This window comes from Rhinoderma darwinii, chromosome 4, assembly GCF_050947455.1.
Source record: "Rhinoderma darwinii isolate aRhiDar2 chromosome 4, aRhiDar2.hap1, whole genome shotgun sequence".
Classification (NCBI taxonomy): domain Eukaryota; kingdom Metazoa; phylum Chordata; class Amphibia; order Anura; family Rhinodermatidae; genus Rhinoderma; species Rhinoderma darwinii.
In genome coordinates, this window is record NC_134690.1 from 138,586,331 (window position 1) to 138,613,880 (window position 27,550).

Here is a 27,550-nt window from a genome sequence, read left to right on the forward strand (position 1 = left end):
CGTGCTGTGAGAAAATTGGCTGGATATATGAAACAATTACATTAACGCTCTTATTTATGTAATCTTGCATAAAGCTGTGATCCAATAAGTTGGTGAGTGAGTGTTGTCTTTGAAGTTGGGCTCACTCATGCAATTCAGATGAAAACAACGAGCTGAGAGACTGTTGAAGACCGATGACTATGAAGGACAAGGCCTTTTCTAGACCTAAAGCCGGTTGCCTTTGTATGATGACAATGCTGCGCTTTCTGCACCTCCGTCCACCACTGAAACTATTTCTAACTAACAATTTTAAAGCTGGAAATAGATATTAGGATCTAGTTGGCAGATTTACCCAATTCCAATAAGATGTATATGGGGTCTAGCAGAGGATACAAGCTGTATAGCTATAGGGTATACAGGGACACACCAGTATGTTACATGCCACATGGCCAGTGGAAGGACCCGCTTATACATTTTGCATTGGGTTCTAGGAGCTTCATGTTACGCCTTTGGATACAGTTCCAAGGCAGTGACATTTATCATTTTATTGTTGGCGTATGCTTTAAGTAAAGATTTGCTTTAAATTTTGTCATTTGTTTGCTGCAGAAATAAAGTAAATATAAGTGTCAGAAAATGACATTATTCCAATGAGATATTCACTTAAAAAGCATCCTAGAATATACAGTATTTTATCACCTATCTGTATAGTGCATTGTAATGCTTTATTTTTTTGGACTGTATATAATATTTAATGTACTGTATCGTAGTAGGACTACAGATAGGTTCCTTTAATGACGTGAATGATTGTATGAATGATTCAGCGATAAGGCAGTGCAATTATATTCATTATCGGATACTAAAATAGCGTCACATATTCTGCCATGATGTATATTCACACTGGCCCATGTCCCAATAGGACTCAAAAAATGAATCTCCCTTTCTCAGTAAAGCTAAACATCCTACATGTATTATCGACATACATTAACGTTATTTTCAAATGAATGTGTTGAAGAGAATCTGTCAGAAGTTTTGAGGCCTCAAAACTGCTGATAGAGTAATATAGGGGTGGGGAACCGTATTGTAAAAATATTCTTTATCTCGGTTATGCAAGTTACATGCCTGAGAAACTGACTTGATAGCCCCGGTGTCGTGGTCGCAAGTGCCACTATCTGCTCTGAGTGACGGCTCTAGTGGCCAATAGAGACACCGCTAGAGCTGTCATTTAGAGCAGAGGGGTGCACATCAAGTGCCCGCGTTTAGTAGCGCTTGTAATAGCGGCCAGGGCAATTAAAAATACATTTTCTGCATGACTGAGACAAACAGTATGTTTACAATGCCCTTCCCCTACCCTATATCACTCTGTCAGCAGTTTTGAGGCCTTACAGATTCCCTTTAAATTAATTTGTGAAAGCTTAAATAAATATGCTGTACTGCAGACATAAGAAAACAAAAAAGCTTAATAAATAGGAATATAGTGACCTTTGGTGGAAGATCTTCCTCCTGACGTAACCAAGAACTACGATCAAATTTTTCAATGCGGGGAGGGAGAGGAGGATTCTCAGAGGTTGGGTCTGAATTCTGCCTTGGCATCTCAGGCCGGTGAGAAACAATCCCTTCCTGGAATGCGGACATGCCCTTAGCTGACTGTTCATGTAGTGATTGAGATGCTGAGAGGGATGGTCCTGGGGTTTTCACGGACACCAACATTGGAAGTTGCTAAAGAGATGAAGAATATAAGTTCACTTTTTGGACTATAGGGGAACAGCGGGCACCGCTAAAGAACAATATACATACGTTGGGTTACAACACAAGCGTCTAACAAACTGTAATAACACATAACAAGCGACAGCAAATAAGGAAAGCGTGCACACCCATGAAAGTCAAAATAGAGAAAATATAAAACATTTTTTAAGTATAAGCAACATGTGACAATTTAAAAACATCTAAAAAAAATAGTTTAGAAATAAGATTGAGAAATAGTAAGATGACCCTACCGTAGTGATAACTCAAAAAAAATTAAAATAAAGTGCTAGTATATGGCATGAAACATAGGTCAAGTATAAAGTGCCCAATGACATACAAAAATATATAATAAAGTAGCTACCCAAAACATACACAATAATAATGTATCATCCAATAAACAATTATAGAACAGGTCAACCCTAATCCAAATGGGTTAGAAAGGAATGTATTAGTAGCCATACCAAGTACAAAAAGTCGAAGTCAAATTACGTCTGGTCAGTATATACACTACTACAGGGGCTTCAATTGAAGTGTAGGTCCTGACCAGACGTAACTAGGTCATGAATATGGAAGTTCCGGAAAATGTAAGCAGGTTTGGGATCTTCCGGATAATTCCTGTAAATAATATTTTCACCATTAAAGGGGATTTCCAGGGAGACACAATTTTTGCGGTGGGCAGTGCACGAACACTGAGTTATATGAAGGAACACAAAGAAAATGGGGCGGGCATTGAAGCATAATCAAAGAATGAACGGGGTGGGCATTAAGGAGGCTGTGGAACAATAGGATGCCTCAAACCCGGGTATACGTCAGAAGTCCCGGGTTTAAGGCATTCTATTGGTCCATAGCCTCCTCAATGCCCCCGCTATTCATTCTCTGCTTATGCTTCAATGCCAGCACCATTTCCTGCGCTTCAATGCTATTCCTTAGTGCTCGGGGCGAGCACACCATGAGCACTGAGGAACAGCTTGAAAGCGAAGTAAATGGTGCCGGCATTGAAGCATAAGCAGAGAATGAACAGCGCAGGCATTGAGGAGGCTGCGGAACAATAGGATGCCTCACACTGGGGTATACGTCAGAAGTCCCGGGTTTGAGGCATCCTATTGGTCCACAGCCTCCTCAATGCCGCACCCTCCATTCTCTGTTTATGTTTAAAGAGGCTCTGTCAGCAGATTTTCAAACCCCTATCTCCTATTGCAGCAGATCGGCGCTGCAATGTAGATAACAGTAACGTTTGTTTTTTTCAAAAACGAGCATTTTTGGCCAAGTTATGACCATTTTTTATTTATGCAAATGAGTCTTTCTTAAGTACAACTTGGCGTGTTTAAAGTTATGTCCAAGTGGGCGTGTATTGTGTGTGTACATCTGGGCGTTTTTACTTGTTTTACTAGCTGGGCGTTGTGAATAGAAGTGTATGATGCTGACGAATCAGCATCATCCACTTCTCTTCGTTACCACCCAGCTTCTGGCAGTGCACAGACACACAGCGTGTCCTCGCGAGATCACGCTGTGACGTCACTCACTTCCTCCCACAGGAACTTCATCGCGTCGGATGAGCGAGGACACGCTGATTCGTCAGCATCATACACTTCTATTCACAACGCCCAGCTAGTAAAACAAGTAAAAACGCCCAGATCTACACACACAATACACGCCCACTTGGACATAACTTTAAACACGCCCAGTTGTACTTAAGAAAGGCTCATTTCATAAATATAAAAATGGTCATAACTTGGCCAAAAATACTCGTTTTTGAAAAAAAAAACTAAATGTTACTGTTATCTACATTGCAGCGCCGATCTGCTGCAATAGCAGATAGGGGTTTGAAAATCTGGTGACAGAGCCTCTTTAAAGACCTGTGTCGATACTCCGTGACGTATCGACACAGGTCTATCTGCATAATAACGCACGCGCACCAGCGTGTGTCGTAGCAAAAAAACACTAGAATGAAAAGCACAACTGCCGCGGTAGGGGGAATAGGAACAAAGCGTTCAGATTTGTGACACAATTAATATTAGGAAGTTTATTTAATTTTGACAGAGTATTAGTACAAAAACTTTGTATCCCAGTTAAATCCCTTTAAGGGTATGTACACACGGAGGAATTTTGTGACTAAATCTGCGGCGGATTTTGCCGCAAAATTCCACCTCCCATTCATTTCAATGGGAGTCGGACACTTCTTTCTCCGCTAGCGGATTATGGGAGGGAGAAATCTTCCTGCCACCAGCCGTAATAGTTCCGCATCGGGTTTTGCTGCGGGACCCGTCACGCAAAATCTGCAGTGTAAACTAGCTCTTACACTTTATATGTAAACATAATCTACAAATACATTGTTTTACTTATGCGCTGAGTTATATTCTGTATCATAGAACAGAGATGTAGTCACAATTTTGCTGGTTGTCCATTGGAAATAGTCAACAAGCTTGTCAACACATCACTGATACCTTAGGTCTTTTTACATCAGGATTCTCACAGAATGCAAATCATAAGAACAAGCAATGAATGCTGGGAAATGTCACCTCTGGACTATAACACAGGCTGTACCAGAGGATCAGCACAAGATAAGTAATGTATTTGCTCAACTTTTTATAAAGATTAATTATAAATATATTTTTTTCTCTGACTTTTTTTATTGGTCGCCTATCCTTATGATAGGCAATCGATATTTGACCATTGGGAGCAGGGCCAGCCTTAAGGTCCTATTACACCAGCCGATAATTGGCCGATGCAGCGAGCGCGATCAACGAGACATCGTTGATTGGCGCTTGTTTGCTCCTGTCACACAGAGCTATGGATGGGGACGAGCGGTCGTTATGCCAATTGCTCGTCCCCATACATTATTATCATGTCGGCAGCGCGCCTCCCTGTTTACACAGGGAGATGCGCTGCTGACAAAGATAATATTTCACTTTTTTAAAACGATACGATCAGCAGATGAATGGGCGTTTGCTCGTTCATCTGCTGATCGCTGCCCTGTTTACACAGAGCAATTATCGGCAACGAGTGTTCTATAAACGCTTGTCTGCCCAATAATCGCCCAGTGTAAAACCTTTAGGTTAGATGGCACCCGGTGTTTAATTTTCTTTTAGAAGAGAAGAATGCTCGGTTGTTTCCTTAACTACATACTATAATGGAGTCAGAGAGACACTCTCCCCCCTTGTGACTGCTGCAGGCCACATTCTAATACACAATAGCTGACATGGGACCCCTGTTCTCCCAAGCTGTATATATCTTAACCTCTTAATGACCATTTTGCACGTTAATGACCAAGGATTATTTTTTGTTTTTTCACGGTCGCATTCCAAGAGTCGTAACTTTTTTTTTATTCCGTCGACATCGCCGTATAAGGGCTTGTTTTTTGTGGGACGAGTTGTATTTTGTAATTACCATTTTTAGATGCTTACAATATATTGATTAACTTTTATTAACTTTATTTTAGGAGAGAATTGAAAATAAGCAGCTACTCCAGCATTAATTTTCACGTTATAAATTTACGCCGTTTGCTATGCAGCGTAAATAACATGTCACCTTTATTCTATGGGACGGCACGGTTACGGGGATACCAAATATGTAAAGGTTTTATGTTTTCCTACGTTTGCACAATAAAAACCCTTTTAGAAAAAAATTACTTGTTTTTGCATCGCCACGTTCCAAGAGCCGTAATTTTTTTATTTTTCCGTCGATGTGGCCGTATGTGGGCTTGACTTTTGCGGGCCAATGTGTAGTTTTCATTAGTACTATTTTGGGGTACATAGGACTTATAGATTAACTTTTATTTTATTTTTTATGGGGGGAATGGGAGAAAAGAGAGAATTTTGCCGTTTTTTTGGACGCCGTTCATCCGGCTGTTTAATTAATGTGTTCATTTTATTGGTCAAGTTGTTACCATCGCGGGGATACCATATATGTGTATGTGTTATTTGTTTTGACACTTTTACTGAATAAAACCACTTTTTGGGCAAAAAAAATAGTTTTATTTGATTTTGACTGTAATTATTATTTTTATTTTTTTCAACAAACTTTATTTAAGTGATTGTCACCAGAGGACTTCACTATGCGATGTGCCGATCGCATATATAATGCTTTGGTATACTTAGTATACCGAAGCATTATTGCCTGTCAGTGTAAAACTGACAGGCAACCTGTTAGGTCATGCCTCCGGCATCGCCTAACAGGCAGTTGCGGAAGACAGACCTGGGGGTCTTTGTTAGACCCCCGGCTGTCATGGAAACCCGACGGTGACCCGCGATTTGTTTGCGGGGGCGTCTCTGTCAAACACATTAGATGCCGCTGTCACTATTGACAGCGGCATTTAATGGGTTAAACTGCCGGAATCGGAGCGCGCTTCGATTCCGGCAGTTGCAGCAGGAGCCAGGCTGTGTATAACAGCCGTGCTCCTGCCGCTGATCGCGTGGGTACAGTGGCAGTACCCGCGCCATCACAGGACGGATATATCCGTCCTCCTGTGCGAACTAGCAGCTGCTGAGGACGGATATATCCGTCCTTCGGCGTTAAGGAGAATTCTGATACATTAGACATAATCAGACATTAATTGTTTATTGTTGGAATACCACTTAAAAGGTGTATTCGGCTATGACAGTTTTGGCAGATCCATAGACTGATAAGAATAACCCTTTAAGATATTTTTTTAAAGGGTTACTGTTTGAAAAAAAAAAACTCCTGGAACTGCCATTGATCAGCAAAATGAAGGAGCTGTGAAGCCACATCAAGTGGGGCCCCTCCTTCCTCGTTTACCCGGGCACAGCGCGTTGTTAGTAGGTTGGTCTACAAATCATGAAAAATAAATAAGCACAAAAGGAGGTAATGATGTTACTAAATCACAGATTACTGCATCCAGATAAAAGGACTGTATAGAATATGATCACTCCTGTGAAAACGGCCTCCCCGGTACCACCTCCTTATCCACACCAGCAGAATATACACAGCAGATGGGTGTGCTGACCTTGTGGGGGCAGTGACCTGTCCAGTCTTGTGATTATGTTAGTGAGGTTGGGGCTGCATGTGACAGATGCAGGGTCATGGCAAGATGGTTGAAAAAGCAGGTATGAGGTACCCGAACAAAAACCGGTATTGTTCCAAGAAATAATCTTAAACATTGGGATATTAAATGTACCTCTATATGAAACTTAGGCCTCATTCACACGAGCGTATCAGATTCACGCGCGTGAAAAATGCGCGTGAATCGGGTCTGTGTGTGTTGCGTTATGCATCAGTGTGCTTTGCGAGGGGCATGCGTTATTCACGCAATCGCAAAGCACATTTTTTAATTAATTTTTTTCAACTGAATTGATGCACAAATCACGCACTGCACATGCATGACTTCAACGGGTGCGTAGGTGCGTGATAACGCACCAATATAGGACATGCAGAGAGTTTCACACAGCGGACTCCCGCTGCATGGAAAAATTTGTGAATCGCCCCATTGAAATCAATGGGCCCGTGTGCTGTGCGTTGTTTCAAAACACAGCACACGGACGTGATTCACGCTCGTGTGAATGGGGCCTAAAGTCCTTTCATACAACTTTTTTGTGTTTTGCAACCAGTTATAATGTTGGATGTCTTGAGGCAAACAAGAAACACATTTTCCTGATAAAAGAGGATTTGTGTTTATTTACTTCCTTCAGATCTACAGATCAAAGAGAAGAAATGTGATTGTTTCAACTGTAAACGTACTACGTCTGAAGCTGGATTCACGCTGATAAGGCGATGCGGAGCTAAGGACATACATGATACAGCTCGGTTGTGGACACAGCCCATAATTGTATTGTTCGCAGCCTATTTATCTACCACCAGGGAAGGACAGGAAATAGATAAGAAAGTTTTAGTACTTTTTTTTTGTTTTGTTTTTATCTATGCCGAGGGAAAAGAGCAGTGTGAAAAATTATTCTAAATGAGGAAGTCCTAATATAATTGCCTGCAAAGTCATAGATGACCTGTTCATTTTGCAATAATTTCCCTATATGTTTATATAACGGAGATACAGAAATAGCAGCATGCAGACATAGATAATGTGTATCTTATTAATAAATAAATATGCTTATATGATGATCTGTTAGGTTGACAGTATGTGCATCTATATTGTCAAAACTATAAGTGTCAAGCAACGGAAATGTATTCCATTGGTCCACACACTTATGTTTACACGTGTTTAAAAAATTACCTTTCTCGTAGTTATTTCTATGTCAGAGTTTATCAGCAGCCAGCCGAGAATGTCCTATTTAAAGTGCCCTATCTTGCATATGATGTGATCGGCGCTATAATGTAGATTACAGCAGTGTTTTTTTATTTAGAAAAACGATCATTTTTGACGGAGTTATGACCTATTTTAGCTTTATGCTAATGAGTTTCTCAATGGACAACTGGGGGTGTTTTACTATATGACCAAGTGGGCGTTGTGGAGAGAAGTGTATGACGCTGACCAATCAGCGTCATACACTTCTCTCCATTCATTTACACAGCACATAGCGATATAGCTATATCGCTATGTGCAGCCACATAAACACACTATAACGCTACTCATGTGTCATGACAATGAATATACATTACCTCCAGCCAGGACGTCATGTGTATTCATTCTAATGACCACTTCTGTAGCGTCTGTGTGATGCACAGCACAGCGAGATCTCGCTGTGAATGACAGTTTACAGCGTAATCTCGCAAGACTACGCCTGCTATGCTGTAAATCACACAAATGCTACAGAAGTGGCCATCTGATGGCCTGATGAAGATGCCGATGCGGCATTGAAACGCGTAGCCTTTCACAATAAATATTTATTAGCCTTTGCATCTTCTGTTTCCCAGTAGCAGCACCGTTTTTGATCCCCTCTTTTGCATCTTTATTTATTACATTTCCGGTGGCCAACGGGTCCAACCGGCTTTGGATCTCAGGCAGCAGCATTTTTTACTTATGGTTGACACGCTTTTTTCCATCTGACCTGTGGTGAGCATTTACTTGTTTTGAACTGGCCTTACCGCCTTGGATTTAATTACACTATGTGGCGCCGTGCTCATTTTCTCTATCTCTCTCCTCAAAGCCTAACAGACACTTTAGGCTTATGCTAAAAAAGATCTTTTTATTTTTTATTTTTTTTAGCACAAACAAAAAGCTCAGAAATTGACTAAAAAAAACTTATTATACAGTTTATATTCGAATATCCCCTTTGGCAAACTGTAGCCAAGATATCAAATGACTATATCAGTGGCATCAACTGGTAAACCACCTGATATTGTGTGTAGTGACTCCCATCTCAAGCTTTTTACCCGTTTAGGGTCAGTTCACACAGAGTTTTTCAGTGCCGATTTTGATGCGGAAACCACGTAGGAATCAGCCCAAAAAAATAAAAGGCCAAATCGCCACACATTGATTTCAATGGGAGGCAGAGGCTTTTTTTCCCCTGGGGCCGCTTTTAGCATGCTCTTTCTTCAAGCGGTTTCTGACTCTGACCTCCAATTGAAATCAATGGAGGTTTTTCCCTGCGGCTTATGCAATAACGCTGGAAGATAAAAGTCTGCCTCAAAATTCCTGAAGGAATTTGTAAATTAGATTTTTTTTCTGCCTGTCAAAAAACTCGTCCCAAGGGTAGGTTCACACAGAGGAAATTTGTGGCGGAATCCGCCGCAAATTTCCACCTGCCATTAATTTCAATAGGAGTCAAATGCTTCTGTTTTTTCACTGGCTGATTTTTTCAGCTAGCGGGAAAATGAAGCATCCTGCTCGATCTCTGGACGGATTCCACCCCAACGTCTCATTGAATTTAACGGGAGAGAGGAATCTTCCTGCCGACGGCAGATTTTGCAGGACCTGCCATGCAAAATCCGCCGTGTGAACAGGGCCTTAAAGAGGCTCTGTCACCAGATTTTGCAACCCCTATCTGCTATTGCAGCAGATCGGCGCTGCAATGTAGATACGAGTAACGTTTTTATTTTTAAAAAACGAGCATTTTTGGCCAAGTTATGACCATTTTTGTATTTATGTAAAAGAGACTTGCAAAAGTCCAAGTGGGCGTGTTTAAAGTAAAAGTCCAAGTGGGCGTGTATTATGTGCGTACATCGGGGCGTTTTTACTACTTTTACTAGCTGAGCGTTCTGACGAGAAGTATCATCCACTTCTCTTCAGAACGCCCAGCTTCTGGCAGTGCAGACACAGCCGTGTTCTCGAGAGATCACGCTGTGTCGTCACTCACTTCCTGCCCCAGGTCCTGCATCGTGTCGGCCACATCGGCACCAGAGGCTACAGTTGATTCTGCAGCAGCATCAGCGTTTGCAGGTAAGTAGCTACATCGACTTACCTGCAAACGCCGATGCTGCTGCAGAATCAACTGTAGCCTCTGGTGCCGATGTGTCCTCGCTCGTCCGACACGATGCAGGACCTGTGAGTGACGTCACAGCGTGATCTCTCGAGAACACGCTGTCTGCACTGCCAGAAGCTGGGCGTTCTGAAGAGAAGTGGATGATACTTCGTCAGAACGCCCAGCTAGTAAAAGTAGTAAAAACGCCCCGATGTACGCACATAATACACGCCCACTTGGACTTTTGCAAGCCTCATTTGCATAAATACAAAAATGGTCATAACTTGGCCAAAAATGCTCGTTTTTAAAAAATAAAAACGTTACTGTAATCTACATTGCAGCGCCTATCTGCTGCAATAGCAGATAGGGGTTGCAAAATCTGGTGACAGAGCCTCTTTAAGCTGGATTCACAAATGAAGTTTTGATACAGTTTTTGATGCAGTTTTATGAACCAAACCAAAGAGTCAATACAAAACAGAGAAGTATCAGTCTTTCCTCTATACACCTCTCTATTTTGTACCCACTTCTGACTTTGGCTCAAAGACTGCACCACAACTGAATGTATGAATTCAACCTTAAACCTCCTTTACGCGCACGCACGCACACAATTTTTAAATTGTAAAAAATGCCATGAATTTCAAGTGTTTTTACAGGTTTTTTTTTATTTTGGAGCATTTTGAAGTCATATAGAGAAGCCTTTTTAGGAAAAAAAACGCCACTGATCCAAAAAAAAAACACGTTACAAGCCAAAAGACTTTGTATGTAGCCTTTCAATAAGCCACTAGACTTTAAAGTAACATCTGGCAGCAAAATGTATTACTTTAAAAAAAAAAAAAATCCTGTAAAACAGCCCAACGGAAATACAAACAAAAAAAAAAAAAAGACAGCAAAACATTGTGTGTGAATCCAGCCTTAGAGTTGTCGCAGATCTTGTAAAGGACGCCTCATTTTTCTAGAGGAAAAGTGAAACGTTTTGTCCTTGTTCCCAATGTGCATTTGTGTGAAATATTTTTTCAGCATCTGCACTTCAGAATGTAAGCCTGTAGAACAGACTAGGAATACACGGCCAACTCAGTAGGCTACGGCAATGGTCTTAACCATCAACATATATTTTTTAAATTGGACAAATGATATCAAGGGTGTATTATATTAAACATATTAATCGAAATACCCATTTAATATATATTATTTAGCGCAAGTAATTTTAATGCAGCTGGTGAAAGAGGGTAAAAGGAAAATAGATTTCCTCCTTTGCAGAACTCCGTGTGATATCTAAAATTATATCAGGAAAATCTAGAATTGATCATGCTGTTGTTTGTAACAACTGGAAGGCCCTACAGGATCATAGGTACATTTTACTTTAATTTCCTTTTGTAGCGAAACATTTAAAATTAAAATGAATATGCAACTAAAATGTAAGATATTTAAAAAATATATATATTTTTTTAAGGTCTAGCTTTTTGGGAAGGCTAAACAACATTTGTGCACAAACCAAGGCCTCATGCACACGACCGTATTTTTTCCCACCCGTAAATACTGGCGTAAATACGGGTCCGGTGTCACACGTATTCGACCCGTTTTGCACCAGTATTTACGGACCCGTGCCCGTAAATATGGGTCCGGTGTCACCCGTATTCCATCCGTATTTACAGGCACGTTTTTGGCGGCAAAATAGCACTGCACTAATCGGCAGCCCCTTCTCTCTATCAGTGCAGGATAGAGAGAAGGGACAGCCCTTTCTGTAATAAAAGTTAAAGAAATTCATACTTACCCGGCCGTTGTCTTGGTGACGCGTCCCTCTCTTCACATCCAGCCCGACATCCCTGGATGACGCGGCAGTCCATGTGACCGCTGCAGCCTGTGATTGACCTGTGATTGGCTGCAGCGGTCACATGGGCTGAAACGTCATCCAGGGACGGCCAGGACGTCGGACCGGATGTCGAGAGGGACGCGTCACCAAGGCAACGGCCGGGAGACCGGACTGGAGGAAGCAGGAAGTTCTTGGTAACATATGAACGTCTTTTATTTTTATTTTTTACAGGTTGCTCTTTATTCTGATCGGTAGTCACTGTCCAGGGTGCTGAAAGAGTTACTGCCGATCAGTTAACTCTTTCAGCTCCCTGGACAGTGACCATTTACTGACGTCGCTTAGCAACACTGCCGTAATGACGGGTGCACACATGTAGCCACCCGTCATTACGGGAGCTCCATAGACTTCTATGGACTGTCCGTGCCGTTATTACGGCCTGAAATAGGACATGTTCTATCTTTTTCAACGGCACGGGCACCTTCCCGTAAGAAAACGGGAAGGTACCCGTGGCCAATAGAAGTCTATGAGCCCGTTATTACGGGTCGTAATTACTTAATTACGACCCGTAATAACGGGAGTTTTTACGGTCGTGTGCATGAGGCCTAAAAATAACATCAAAGAACATCTATCGGTTTTATCAATATATCTGCATGCCTTTGAACCGGCTTCAGCTCTTCTATATACGCTTTACAATGTGCCCAAAAATTTTCTGTATCTAAATAGGTTCTAAGACTTCTTTATTAATAGCTTCTTCTTATTGGTTGGTGATATTTTGTAGTCCCTTCGGAGAGTATGCAGAAATACCGTATATCAGAGCATTATCAAACAGACCATGGCAGGAATCATACAATTATCTAATTCATAACGCAAGGTTACTGAAACCCTTCCGATAAATGATATTTTATAGCATTTGATACTTTTAAATACTTAAATTTTTTTACCTGTGGGTCTATTTGTCTGTGCATTGGTGGTGTTCGTGCTGGTTGCACCCCACTGATGCTAAATGATTCTGATCTTGGAGGAAGGTTTGGGTCAGATATCCTATTAGCTACTTTATGCGGCATCGCAGGGGAGCTCTGACGATTGAGGCGAGATCGCTCCTCTACCTGTGCAACAGGAAAACAATCAAATAAACAGTGAAAAAAAGTCACGTTTCGAGCGTTTATTAAGGCTAGATCACACCCTCAAACCAGGTGATTAAAATGAATGGTTAAAGTTAGAGAAAGTAATTCTTAAAAAATAGAACTAGGAAAGCTTCAGAATAAAAGTATGACATCATTGTGCCCAGTATTCGTTTTATAGGATTGCGTAAAGTTAATCAACCAATCAATTATTAAGCCACCGGTTTGAAAAGAGGTAGAAACAGCCCAACATAATGCTCAGTTACAGTCTATCCTCTGCCCATACACCGTGAAAACAAATAGCTGTGTCATGAAAAGAGGGGGCAGTGGAAATATTCTTCATGAAAAAGTGCAGGTGCTCATTGGGAGAGCAAATAATGTATTATTAATAATACATCTTAAAGTCTTAGTTAGTGAAGACTAAGCAAAAAATAAAAAGGTATCAACAGAAGACCTATAATTCACCATACAATAAATGTGTGCACAGTGGCTCAGTGATGGGCAGCTTTGCGGACCAGTGGTTAGCAGTGTAGCATGGCAGCAAAAACATAATTATAGTGTAGGTTTATTGGCATCCTATGAAATTTGCCCTAAGGAATTCAGATTGTGAGCCCCATTGGGAAAAGGGACTGATGTGAGTGATTTATGTAAAAAAAAACTGTAGAGTATGACACTATATGAGCACCAGGAAAAAATAAATAAGGCCTTGCTGATTACACCTTGAAATTCAAAGCATAAACTTTTTTACACGGTCAATGAGATATTTTAACGGGTAAATATGAAACTTCGGGTTAAGCCCCCGGCGCATATACCGAACACAACCATAGGCCCCATTTGGCATTGAGCTGTACATGGATATTTTTCAGAAGTCAGATGGATTACTAAACATGTAGAAAAATTAGTTGGGGAAAAAAAAGGATCAGCAAAAGTGGAGAAAAACAATTGAGGGCAGCGGCAAGAAAAAGAAAATACTATTAGACAAATGTTTATAATGGACTTGATCATCATTGTGTGTCTCTTTTTTAACTTTTCATTAATAACACCCAACACCGGTGAGTACGTACACAGTTTCACCCCTGCAAGACACAGTAGCACAATATTATTGCTGGTCATGCACACCACTTCATAAAAGAGAATATTGGGCCTGAAACATGCTTCTAGAACAAATAAGACATGACATAGATAAACACACAGCACACTTCTATAAGAAAGAGTATTGCATACAATAGACAGAATCTCCAAGAGGGTCATTGTTAACCACCACGAGCCAATCACATTCAGAGAAAAGAAGATTGCAGTATGCCGACTTACTCCTCTAAAGGTCTTTTTATATGGGCTGAAATTCTGTACATTAAACAAGCCCCAATCGACAATACAGCATGTCAATCAGCGCTCGTTTGCTCTATTTACATGGAGCGGTCGATCGCAAGTTTGGGGACGAAGGACCGTTAATGTGATCGTTCACCCCATACAATTTTTATTGTGTCGACCACACATTTCCTGTTTACATAGGGAGATGTGCTGCCAACAAGCGACCATTTACCACTCATCATCGATCGCTACCCTGTTGTTCGCCGATCATTGGCCCATGTAAAAGGGCCCTACGTATATCTTTTCTGTTGCTTTTCTGAAATAGTAAAATTAAACTAATCTAATATTTTCTTACTATATGTTAAATGCTCCATATTTAGATACATGAGCTTACAAAACATTTTTTGTTGCATGAAATACCCTTACTATAAAAGAGTGACTTCAACACACAAAAGACCATCCTAGCATGTGCGTTTGGTATAGCGGGATGAATGATGCATCACTCTTCTGGCTGCATGCACTCCTGATATCAAAATCAGCAGTGGATGCCAATGAGATACTTCAGGGTTTTTACACAATACTCTTTACCCTTGCTATTAGCCTAGGACCCCCTTGTAAAATCATTTTCCATCCAAGAATACAATATTACCATGTCAAGAGGAACCAGAGAGCTAGTGCAGAATTTTAATACTAAGCCGTACGTAGTTAATTTATTACTGGCTGCAGTAGCATTACTAGGCCTTGGCACCCAGGATAAGTCAAGGGCATTCACTTTGTGGCCAGCCTCACCTTTCTGACTAATAGGGATAGGGTTGACAGTGAGTCACAGTGAATACGTTTCACTCTGGTTGGCTTAATATGTGACACCAAACGTTAAGTGGAAAGATTTACATTTATTGGAAAACCACGGAGACCGCATGATGAAAAAGTGGGAGGAGAGATATGCTGCAAGGGGAGCGGTAAAAAGTTGGGTAGATGCACTGTAAATACGTGGAATAGAGGTGATGGAAAAGGGGTGTTGATGACCTAAACATGCCCATGCAGCAAACTGTGGGTAAGCAACTTGTAGCTGTAATGAACCTCCATGATGGACTAGGCCACATTAAGGAGACAGAGAAAGCGAATAGCTGCTCAAAGAAGATGTCACTCATGAGTCACTGAATCTGAATTTAATAGAAAGCTCCTATGACCAGGACCAATTATGGCTGTGGGGCGCCTTTATTTTAAAATCTGTAGCGTGTTAATTTATCTTGCGTTTCCATCTCAGAATTTTATCTGACAAGATTCTAAAACAGACGCACCAAAATCCGCAGCAGATAATCCGCACCGGTTTCCGCATCACATCTAAAAACGCATCAAAAAAACGCAATATTATGTTTGATTTTTACCTTCGGAATTACCTGTGTTTACCTGCGGTTTTTGTGCAGAAAATTGTGCAAAGCCTGCATGTAACCCTAATGTAGATTTAAAGGGGTGTTCCAGTTACAAATAAATAAAGCTGGTTTGTTAATTAATCCTATAATATTAATAATATACAATGTTCTAATATATTTTGTGTATTTATTCCTCCCTGTTTTAAGATCTCTTAATGGAAATCTGTCCTGGTCACGCGATGATCCAAGAGGTGCAGTGTTCGTTACAAGATGCAGCTCTGATATCTATGCTCCTACTATCATGAGCCGTGCAGATGTGTGTATCATATGACTTGGACAGATTATCCTCTGAAAGTAAACACTAAATAACAGCATGTAGAGATCTTGAGGAATTGATACACAAGTATATAAAAAAATGACATGTCCTATTTTTTTTTGCGGTCCGGGCTTCGGGCAATACACGGACCATGGAAACCACAATCGTGTGCATTGGCCCATAGGATGTAATGTGCCCTGTACTATTGTGCTGGAGCCGCAATTGCGGACAGTACACGGATGCCATGTGCATGAGGCCTAACTATATATTTTAGTATTACTATACTATAAATGAACTTATAAGATACAAATAATTATATCCAAGAACATTAGTATTTGTAACTATTTATGTGATGAATTTATAGTATGTTATCATATAAATAGTATACGTCAATTGCTATTACAGTATGGCAATTTTATTATTTATACTAAGCAGAAAACTCGGACACTAGTATCTCACTGTGGCTGTATAGACATGTGCTTACATATACTTTGAGGTCTACGAAGGCAGCATGTCCATAAACTATGCCATATGATCCTGCGTATGTAGACAAACATACACATCTATACAACTGCAAAAGGGGTGGCACCCGCTAGCGGCAAGCACCTCTTTTAGTGCCCTAGCGAGAAGCCAGTGGCTGGCTACTACTGCTGGTTGGAAATAAATGTAAAAATTAACTGTTGTTTAAGACCACCAGGATGGCACAAAATTTAATGGCACTGGGTAAAACTGCCATTTTTATAATGCCCTGGCGCTTTAGAAAATATTACTTATCATGCTGGTAGTTTGTTTTCTGGTCTTTGTTTTTGATCATTCTTTATTAGCTCCTATGCTGAATTTTAAATGTACATAAGTAATGCTTAGAAATGAACATACTTGACTGTAAGGTCCGTGGAGCCTGAAAATGTCAACTCTCATACTGCCAAAATATATGTATATAGGAGTAATTGTTTAACTGTACAACAGATAAGAAGTAGAGGATGCAGAAGGCAACACTAACACACATAACAAGTAGGGGGATCAAGGGATAAAAACAGTGGTTAGTAAGTGGTAGTACAGAGATATAGTAAAGTAACCGCATCCAAGAGAGCTGTTAGGACTTGACGCTACAAATGATTTCACGGATTACGTATATCTTGAAGCCACCACAGCCAGTTATTATAGGAGGTTAATACATGCTTTTAACAGCAGGTATGACATATTGAATATGTCTTGAAGTAACAAGACTCCCAAGACATACACTATTCATGCATGACCTGTCCTCTCGTGAAGTGACACTTATACACAAGAAAAGCTTGTGACTGTATCCCCCGTGCCTTCACAGATGCCTGGTAAATGGTTCATGCATGTATGCTTTGGTAAAGAATTGAAACCACTCATGACCTTGGTAAATCCCGTGTCCCTGGCTGGACTACATCCTTGTGATCGGGACCCTTTAAGGGATGTTACTGATTTTCTCCCTGGTTCATTTTCTTGTGAGTTCACTTGGAGTAAGAATCTCACTTCATCATCTAGAGATTGCACTTCACTCTGTGTTGCTTGTGACCAGGGCCCTGATTTGGAAATCTGAATTGAAGGTAATATCATGGGTGGAGCTAAGTTGTCCATTTTCACACGACCTGAGGCTTGCAGGTTCTGAGAATTTGGCCTAGTTGAGGGTTGCCAACTAGTAGATGCATCTTTGGTTACCAGGGGCACCTGCTGCTCGATAACAGAAGTGTGCTGCTGCTTAGCTGGAAGAACAGGCGAATTACTAAGAGATCGCTGTTGAACCTGGGAGTGGGATCACACAAAATTATACTATTACAACACAACATAAAAGAAAAACTCACAATGACAAATTAGATAATTTAATGGAGCATGCACATCACATTCCTTAATGATTCTGGCATACGATGTATTTGAAGGTTAATTTTACTTGGCTGAGTTTCTGTTAGCAATGGTTTCTTGTCACATGCAAAATCTATTGCATTCATGTTAGGCTTGGGTTTAACATGGCTGCCTATAAAAATGACCTAGGTACCAGATATAATTTGGTATTCAATATAGATACATTTATCAGTTGACTACTAATTATATTACTAAATGTACAATTTTGATGTTCATTCTATCCGGTTTGAACTTCATTTAGGGGCACTGCAAAAGCAGTCAAGACGAAAACGCAAACCCTAATGACTCTCATAGGTTTGCATAAAGAAATATTTTTAAATCTGAGATGGTTCAATCACGATATGATTTTTTGGTGGATTCTAGGAACAAGGTTCTTTTTGTTTGAGGAACAAAGTTATGAGAAGCTTCCTCCATATTTACCCATAAAGGATTTCTTAGGTCTCAGTCCAGTCATCTTGAATGTTTGAGAAACCAGCACTTCCCTGGTTCCATGGGTACGAAATGAAAAGCATTTGACTTTATGGTTTATAAAACCCATTTTCAAATACTCTATTATGGAATTCTGCTTCCCTCACAGTTTACAGGTGATCACTGGGGGTCCAAGTAGGGGTTCCCCCTGTAAACCGCATGTTGTCGGGTGACCCTTCTAATTAAAAGGGATTGTCTAATGCTGACAACCTTATTTAATATTTTATTGTGTTTTTCATTTTTGGAACATTCTTTTTGCTTGTAAATCGTATAATCTGCATTTTAAAACAAGGTAATTACTGAAAACATTTTTGAATGAGGGGCACTTGTCCAATTTATCTTCAAAACATCCATATGTATATATTGAATTTGTATTTTGTATTTTGCACTCCTCTGTACAGATTTTTACAAGTACATGTATTATTGCATTAACTTTAACTATCAGTTAATCACAAAAGCAGCCAATGGTCTCTGCCGATAATGAGGTGGATGATTTCATCGGAAAAGTGACAGAAAGTTGGCTTCGATACATGGAAATTAATTTTTTTATTATAAATAAAATATTTAGTATAAATCCTCAGCGAACTTAAAAACAGAAGAAAACATTTAAACAAGTAACGGTTCAAGACGTATGAAAAAATTCTCCCAAATAAAATAATAAACAAGGTTATATAAAATCTTGCAACGTAAAACAGAGCTCTCCACAGACTTACCATTAGTGTACCAAAATCATATCAGAAGAACAACAATCCAAAAGAACATTAACCCCTTCAGGACACAGCCTGTTTTGGCCTTCAGGACGCAGCCAATTTTTTCAAATCTGACATGTTTCACTTTATTGGTAATAACTTCGGAATGCTTTTACCTATCCAAGCGATTCTGAGATTGTTTTCTCGTGACACATTGGACTTTATGTTACTGGCAAAATTTGCTCGACACATTAAGTATTTAATTGTGAAAAACACCAAAATTTTGCGAAAAATTGCAAAAATTAGCATTTTTCTAAATTTATATGTATCTGCTTGTAAGACAGATGGTAATACCACACAAAATTGTTGCTAATTAACATCACCCATATGTCTACTTTAGATTGGCATTGTTTTTTGAACATCCTTTTATTTTTCTATGACCTCACAAGGCATAGAACTTTAGCAGCAATTTCTCACATTTTCAAGAAAATTTCAAAAGGCTATTTTTACAGGGACCAGTTCAGTTGTGAAGTGGATTTTAGGGCCTTATATATTAGAAACCCTCGATAAGTCACCCCATTTTAAAAACTTCACCCCTCAAAGTATTCAAAACAGCATTTAGAAAGTTTCTTAACCCTTTAGATGTTTCACAGGAATTAAGGCAAAGTAGATGTGAAATTTTCAAATTTCTTTTTTTTTTTGCAGAAATTAATTTTTCATCTATTTTTTTTGTAACACAGAAAGTTTTACCAGAGAAACGCAACTCAATATCTATTGCCCAGATTCTGCAGTTTTTAGAAATACCCCACATGTGGCCCTAGTGCACTTATTGACTGCAGCACAGGCCTCAGAAACAAAGGAACACCTAGAGGATTTTGGGGCCTCCTTTTTTATTAGAAAATATTTTAGGCACCATGTCGGGTCTGAAAGGCTCTTGCGGCGCCAAAACAGTGGAAATGACCCAAAAGTGACCCCATTTCGGAAACTATACCCCTTGAGGAAATTATCTAGGGGTATAGTGAGCATTTTGACCCCACAGGTTTTTTGGAGAAATTATTGGAAGTAGGCCGTGAAAATGAAAATCTACATTCTTTCAAAGAAAATGTAGGTTTAGCTAATTTTTTCTAATTTCCACAAGGACTAAAAGGAGAAAATGCACCACTACATTTGTAAAGCAATTTCTCCCGAGTAAAACAATACCCCACATGTGGTAATAAACGGTTGTTTGGACACACGGCAGGGCTTAGAAGGGAAAGAGCGCCATTTGGCTTTTGCAGCTCAAATTTAGCAGGAATGGTTTGCGGAGACCACGTCGCATTTGCAAAGCCCCTAAGGGACCAAAACAGTGAAAACACCAAAAAAGTGACTCCATTTAGGAAACGACACCCCTTGAAGAATCCATCTAGGCGTTTAGTGAGCATTTTTAACCCATAGGGGTTTCATAGATTTTATTAGAATTGGGCAGTGAAGATAAAAAAATTCCTTTTTTTCCAATAAGACGTAGCTTTAGCTCAAAAACTTTCATTTTCTCAACAAATAAAGGAATAAAAATAAAAACAACATTTGTAAAGCAACTTCTCTGGAGTACGGAAATACCCCATTTGTGGTCATAAACTGCTGTTTGGGCACATGGCAAGGATCAGAAGAGAAGGAGCGCCATTTGGCTTTTGGAGCACAGATTTTGCTGGATTGGTTTCTTGACACCATGTCACATTTGCAAAGCTCCTAAGGTGTCAGTACAGTGGAAACTCCCCAAAAGTGATTCCATTCACAAAACTACACCCCTTGAGGAATTCATCTAGGGGTGTAGTGAGCATTTTGACCCCACAGGTGTTTCATAGATTTTATTAGAATTGGGCAGTGAAAATAAAAAAAAATCCTTTTTCTTCAATAAGACGTAGTTTTAGCTGAAAATGTTTCATTTTCTCAACAAATAAATAAAAAAAAGAACCACAACACTTGTAAAGCAACTTCTCCTGTGTACGGCAATACCACATATGTGGTCATAAACGGCTGTTTGGGCACAGAGTAGGGCTTAGAAGGGAAGGAGCGCCATTTGGCTTTTGGAGTACAGATTTTGCTGGATTGGTTTCTGGGCGCTATGTCGCATTTGCAAAGTCCCTGTGGGACCAAAACAGTGGATCCCCCCAGAAGTGACCCCATTTTGGAACCTACACCCCTCAAGGTATTCACTTAGGGGTGTAGTGAGCATATTAACACCACAGGTGATTGGCAGAAATTGGTGTGCACTCGATGTTGCAGAGTGAAAATTGGATTTTTTCTATAGATATGCCAATATGTGGCGCCCAGCTTGTGCCACTGGAGACACACACCCCAAAAATTGTTAAAAGGGTTCTCCCGGGTATGGCGATGCCATATATGTGGAAGTAAACTGCTGCTTGGGCACACTGTAGGGTTCAGAAGGGAGATAGCGCCATTTGGCTTTTGGAGCGTGGATTTTGCTTGTAGTAGTTTTGTATTGAGTCTTACTGGTGTTTCCGTTTATAATGTGCGGGTACATGTAAGCCGGGCGGAGTATATAAGGGGCATAGTCAGGTGGTATAGTGGGGTAAACAAAAACAATAAAATAATCCATAGATGTGTGTTACGCTGTGACACAATCCTTTCTGCACAGGCCGGTGTCGCACTGATAAACTGTGTCCTTTCTTATCCCCCTTTTGGTCCACACTCCGCACCTTTGCAGTTTGTGGAATTTTGCTGAGAAGTGTTGTCCTGGTATAATACGGGCACCGTCGCTTCCAGCAGATATGTTTGGGCCCTCCCCTTCCTGGTTCCCTAATTTTAGGGGCCTTGATAATTCGCCACTTGAAACAGAAGAAACGTTCCCCTCGGGCCGGCACATCTGCATATTTTTATTTCCTGGCTTATTGGAGCCTTAACTAATTTTATTTTTTCATAGACGTAGCGGTATGAGGGCTGTTTTTTTTGCGGGACGAGCTGTAGTTTTCATTGGTACCATTTTGGGGTACATGCAACTTTTTGATCACGTTATCCTTTTTTTTTTTGGGAGGTAATGTGACCAAAAAACAGCAATTCTGACATTATTTTTTAAATTCTTTTTATACAGCGTTCACCACGCGTTATAAATTACATGTTAGCTTTATTCTGCGGGTCAGTCCGATTCCGGTAATACCTAATTTATAGCACTTTTTATGTTTTACAACTTTTTGCACAATAAAATAACTTTTGTAAAGAGAATGGAATTTTTCTGTCGCCATGTTGTGAGAGCCATAACGGTTTTAATTTTTTCGTTGACGGAGCTGTATGAGGGCTTATTTTTAGCGAGACAAGTTATAGTTTTTATAGGTACCATTTTTGGGTACATGCGACTTTTTGATCACTTTTTATTTCAATTTTTGGAAGACAAAGTGACCAAAAAATAGCAATTATGTCAGTATTTTTTTTATTTATTTTTTACGGCGTTCACTGTGCGGAATAAATAACATTATATTTTTATCGTTTAGGTCGTTACAGTCACAGCGATACCAAATATGTATGGCTTTATTATTTTTTTCAATAATAAATGACTTGATAAAGGAAAAAGGGCGATTGTGTTTTGTGTTATTATTTGAAACTTTTATTGTATTTTTACAACTTATATTTTTACTTTTTTTTTACACTTTTCTTTAGTCCCACTAGGGGTCTTGAAGGTCCAACTGTTTGTTTGATGTTCTAATACATTGCACTACCTATGTAGTGCAATGTATTAGAACTGTCAGTTGTTCACTGACAGCAAGCCGATCAGGCTCCGCCTCCGGGCGGGGCCTAATCGGCTAACGTAATGGCAGATAGGAAGCCTTTGTTAGGCTTCCGGTTTCCATAGCAATCGCCCCCCCCCCCGCAACAATCGGCCCCCTGCAATCGCGTAGCGGGGTGCCGATGTTGCTTTAACAACTTAAATGCGACAGTCACTATTGACTGCCGCAATTAAGGGGTTAATCGGTTCGGATCACCGCTGTGATCTGACCCGATGTTTTCCCCCAGTACTAAGGCTGCTAGTAGCAGCCTGTACTGGGAGATGCTGGGCTGCGGGGAGCGTCTGTGTGCTCTGTTAGGAGCACACGTGGATTAACGGGCTGCAGGCACAACGACCAGCTTTGCAACCCGTTAATCTACGTGGGGTGGTCGTGAAGGGGTTAAACACATAAGCCTCGTACTGTGACCATAAATGTAATTAAAGGTGGTTGGCCTGCTCCAAACTTTAGTGAACAGCAGTACTTTCTAGATAATACAGCCACCATACCTCTTTTGCCCATGCTGGTTTCTCTGCAGGGTTCAACCCCTCCTTGTAATGATATAGCGGCTTCTTGTCAGGTGGTCTTTGCTCCTGTTGCCGCTGCTGCTGTTGCTGCTGTTGCAGGGAGACTAAATAGTCTCGCTCTTGTTGCAGTTGCCTTTGCAATCTTTCGGCTTGCCTTTGTTCTTCTAGCTGTTTGCGCTTATATTCCTTTGGGAAAAATGACAAAATAAGACAGACAAGTTAAACATGAGTCGACAAAAATGTTAAAGAACGTCCAAGTGTGGTATAAGAGACGTCTGCAGAAAGTGGGTGAATATTCAAAGCACTACAAATGCTTGTGTTATAGTGAGGATGATTCAAGTTTATTAAGTCATCACGGAAAACCGTTCTAACTTTCAGGCCTGCATCAAAAACCTATAACTCTTACTGATTTCAATGAAGGCATGGCTGCTCATGCGTTAAAACCAGCGCCAGGACTCATTTAGTCTCATCAGTGGGGGGTCGCAACTCTTGAACATATTCACTGATATAACCCTAATGACCTGTCTGATCGGCATGTCATTAAATGATATTATAGGAATATCCCTTTTACCCACATCTCTTAAAGTTATTCATTAAAGGCTATGTACACCTTTTATTTTATTTTTTTATAAAAATCCATATCAGTGTGTTTGATGCAACTTTGTAATTACATTTTATTACAAATATTTTTTACTTTTTGAGATACAGCTGCTTTGTATCCTGTATACAGAGCAGCTGTATCGTGCGCTGAGACCTGTATCTGTCAGGTCAGCGGGACTGACAGGTGCAGTGTCAGCGGGTCCTGCGTGTCTCTAATATGCGGGATCGAGCGGTTATCGATTACATCTAAATTCATGACTTAGAGGTCATCGATTACAGGTGGATCCTGAGTGTCAGTGACATGCAGGACTCGCTGACACTGAATCCGTCAGTGCTGCCGACCTTTCGGATACAGGTTTCAGCGCACGATACAGTTGCTCTGTATACAGGATACAAAGCAGCTGTATCTCAAAAAGTAAAAAATATGTAATTACAAAGTTGCACAAAACACACGGATACACATTTTTATTAAAAAACAAAAGAAATCGTTTTAAAAAGGTATACATAGCCTTTAAGCTTGAAGAGAGTGTGTAGGCGACACCTACCACTGAGGAAAAGATTAAGCAAGTACCCTGTAATTATTGTAAAATAAAAGATTCATACAAGTTTGCTCTGGATCATAACCCTAATATGCTTAACCCGGTAACCCGGTATTGAGAATCGACCCCAAATTTTCTTTTAAGGTCCACATGAGGTTAAACAATTCCAATACTTAAACTCCACTTTTTCCATTTGTGGTTTGTGAATTTACAGTAAGATAAAGATTTTAGGTTAAGCGAAAATAAGACTCCAGGAAAAATAACATTTGGAAACACAAGCTTGAACAACCACATATGAAAGGTTGATGCAAATGCAAAGACATTGCTGATCTATTCTCCATCCTGGCAAACAAGATGTTATAGTGCCTGCAGTCGCATAAAAATCCCAAATATAATGCTGCAGACACGTGCCGTTCATCAGTCATGTGACGCCGCAGCCAATCGCTGGCCTCAGCAGCACATGACTGCTGCAGGATCTTGTGGGACTGGAGTGGCAGAGAACGGGACCTCAGTGCTGGAGCTGTGGGCACTTCAGGGGGTGAGTATCCGCTAGTTTACTATGTAATTTCATCCTCTGCTGCCAATTTTGTAAATCCTCGGATAACCCCTTAAATTTCTAAACTAAAGTTAGTACTTTATACTGTGGAATTTCTGTTTGCATGTTGCAATTGTATTACACTAAAGGATGGAATGGAACAGTCTCCGTTGCACAAATAGTTAGCATCATAGCGGCTAAATACTATGTGCAGGTTGAAGAACTTTTTCTTTGGCCATGTTGCAAATGATGATATTGGTAATCCAGGGCGTCACAAATACAGACATAACAACATGCAAATGTCATGCAATATGTCATGAGGGTGGCATGGTTGACAAACGCTTGCTGTCATGGCACACACACAATGGAGTGGACATGCTGGAGCAGGGCACACGTTCATTACCAGAAGCAGGGCTTGTTCCTGCAGTAATTGCTGCTGCAAGATCTCTAATTGCCTCTGCTCTTCCTCTAGCTGTCGCCTGATGTACTCCTGGCAGGGACAGTGTCCGAAAGAGAAAGAAGTGAGAAAGCTAGAGATTAGGGAAATAGGACATTAGATACCACATAAAAGAAATAACACAAATTAGTAAAAAAAAAAGCTAAGAAATCTAAAATAAGCAGTACAGAATTCCCCAAGTAAAACAGGATAGAAGTGTTAGCTCCGGTTCGGATACCGGTACATGAACTTGAGCTGCATATTACTAAGCACTGTTGGGAGACCTTGAACCTCCCTATACTTATTGATCAGTATGGACTTTCCTATAATTCTCCTTGAATCATGATGTAATCTCCACAGTAGACATGCAGCGTTTAAATCACTTAACATTTTATAGAAGTGTAACATTTGTGTTCTGGATCTTTTTGATATACAATTATTGCTTTTGTTTATTATATGCACTTTTTTTTAAAGAAATACTAAACCAAGGAATAAATAATTAAAGTGTGCAGCAGATAAACGTGTCCTCAGGGTTTGTCAGCCTGCCAGAGAACAGGGGGGGGGGGGGGGGTTAATTTCGACTGGAAGATTACCAAGGGGGCAAGGCTTTAAGGAGTTTTGTGGCGCCTCTCACTCCCGCCTGATCAGAAGATATCAGGCGGGTAGAGATACTGCTCCACGCCGGGCGGGACAGTTGCCAAGGCAACCGTCCAAAAGCCGCAGGTATTGTACACGAGTCTTATTAACTCGAATAGGACTAGTGCATGATACATACCAGGCGACTGATGGTTGCCTTGGCAACTGTCCCACCCGGTGCAGTTATAACGTCTCTCCATGCCTGATATCAGGTCGGGAGAAAGTGAGCAGCACCGCACAACCCCTTTACTTAAGGGGGCTCCAACTGCAGACAGATCAATGCGGGGAGGCTCCTTCTGCAGCCAATTGCCCTTACATCCAGACACAGCATTGTGAGAAGAGGGGAAATAGCTGATCTCCTGGGACAGAAATAGAAAATTTCTTAGTTTTAATTGCATTATAACACAATATAGATTCAAGGAGTGGATATTGTAGCAATGACAGCAGCTGTCTCCAGTTTATCACGTGAGCAGACTATCCAAAAGATTGGAAAAATGCGAATTATTCTACAGTCCATGTCAATGTATTTCAGCATTCAAATAAATGTATCCAATAAAAGACATAAAACCTTCTCATGTTCAGCCCTTCTTCGTTCCTCCTCTCTCCGCATTTGCTCCTCATAACGCCGACGCTGATCTCTCTCCTGTTGCTTCCTCATCTCCTTTTCTCTCCTCTGTTGCTGAAGCAAACCAGAGAACCGTTACGAATACAATCAATTCATAGTTCAAGGAAAAGCTTACATTCTAAGATTTTCTTATAGTCCACTGTATCATGTTGCGTTATATACACGGTATGTTTACCTACAATGCATTACTGGCCGGTGGAAATGTTTTGTTACTCAAAATGTACTAGAAAGTATGAGCAATAGAGTTGCACACTGTATGAAAACATTTTCAAATAATATACACAAACGTGTTTCTGAAAATCTAAAAATGTTTTTGCATACACTAGATGGACAAGCTCTGCAGAAGCAGCACTTGTTCTGTCCAGATTCATTTCTAGTGCAATCCCAATTGCTAGAGACAGGCAAATATTGCAAGTCAGCAGAAATCTCATTTTAAAGCTTTGTGGGAATGTTTAAGGAAACAAAAAGGGATTCGTTCCTAGATACAACTTCAAGATCAGTCTGGCAAAATATTCCAAAAGCATACATACAAACTCAGAAAAGTATTAAAGAGGCTCTGTCACCAGATTATAAGTGCCCTATCTCCTACATAGTCTGATCGGCGCTGTAATGTAGATAACAGCAGTGGTTTTTATTTGGAAAAACGATCATTTTTGAGCAAGTTATGAGCTAGTTTAGATTTATGCTAATGAGTTTCTCAATGGACAACTGGGCGTATTTTTACTTTTTACCAACTGGGCGTTGTGAAGAGAAGTGTCTGACGCTGACCAATCAGTGACTAATCAGTGACATACACTTCTCATTATTGCAGCCCAGCTTCTTTCACTGCACAATCACACTGTGCTGTGGATCATGCTGGGCTGGAACAATGAGAAGTGTAGGACACTG

General features: G+C 40.4%; 1 protein-coding gene across 14 annotated transcripts in view; it reads right to left on the reverse strand.

The window, feature by feature from the left end:
• TNIK (TRAF2 and NCK interacting kinase) overlaps positions 1 to 27,550 on the reverse strand; it is a 286,263-nt gene that overhangs the window by 56,780 nt on the left and 201,933 nt on the right. For 6 of the 14 annotated variants that reach the window (XM_075861603.1, XM_075861606.1, XM_075861601.1 and 3 more), the window contains exons 13-18: positions 26,606 to 26,716; positions 25,369 to 25,455; positions 23,274 to 23,477; positions 17,346 to 17,735; positions 12,783 to 12,947; positions 1,459 to 1,695 (exon numbers count right to left, since the gene is read on the reverse strand). In XM_075861603.1, coding sequence (XP_075717718.1) covers positions 1,459 to 1,695; positions 12,783 to 12,947; positions 17,346 to 17,735; positions 23,274 to 23,477; positions 25,369 to 25,455; positions 26,606 to 26,716 — 1,194 coding nt within the window. The remainder of the gene's footprint in view (positions 1 to 1,458; positions 1,696 to 12,782; positions 12,948 to 17,345; positions 17,736 to 23,273; positions 23,478 to 25,368; positions 25,456 to 26,605; positions 26,717 to 27,550) is intronic. The other 8 variants (XM_075861609.1, XM_075861613.1, XM_075861612.1 and 5 more) reach the window with 4 other exon arrangements.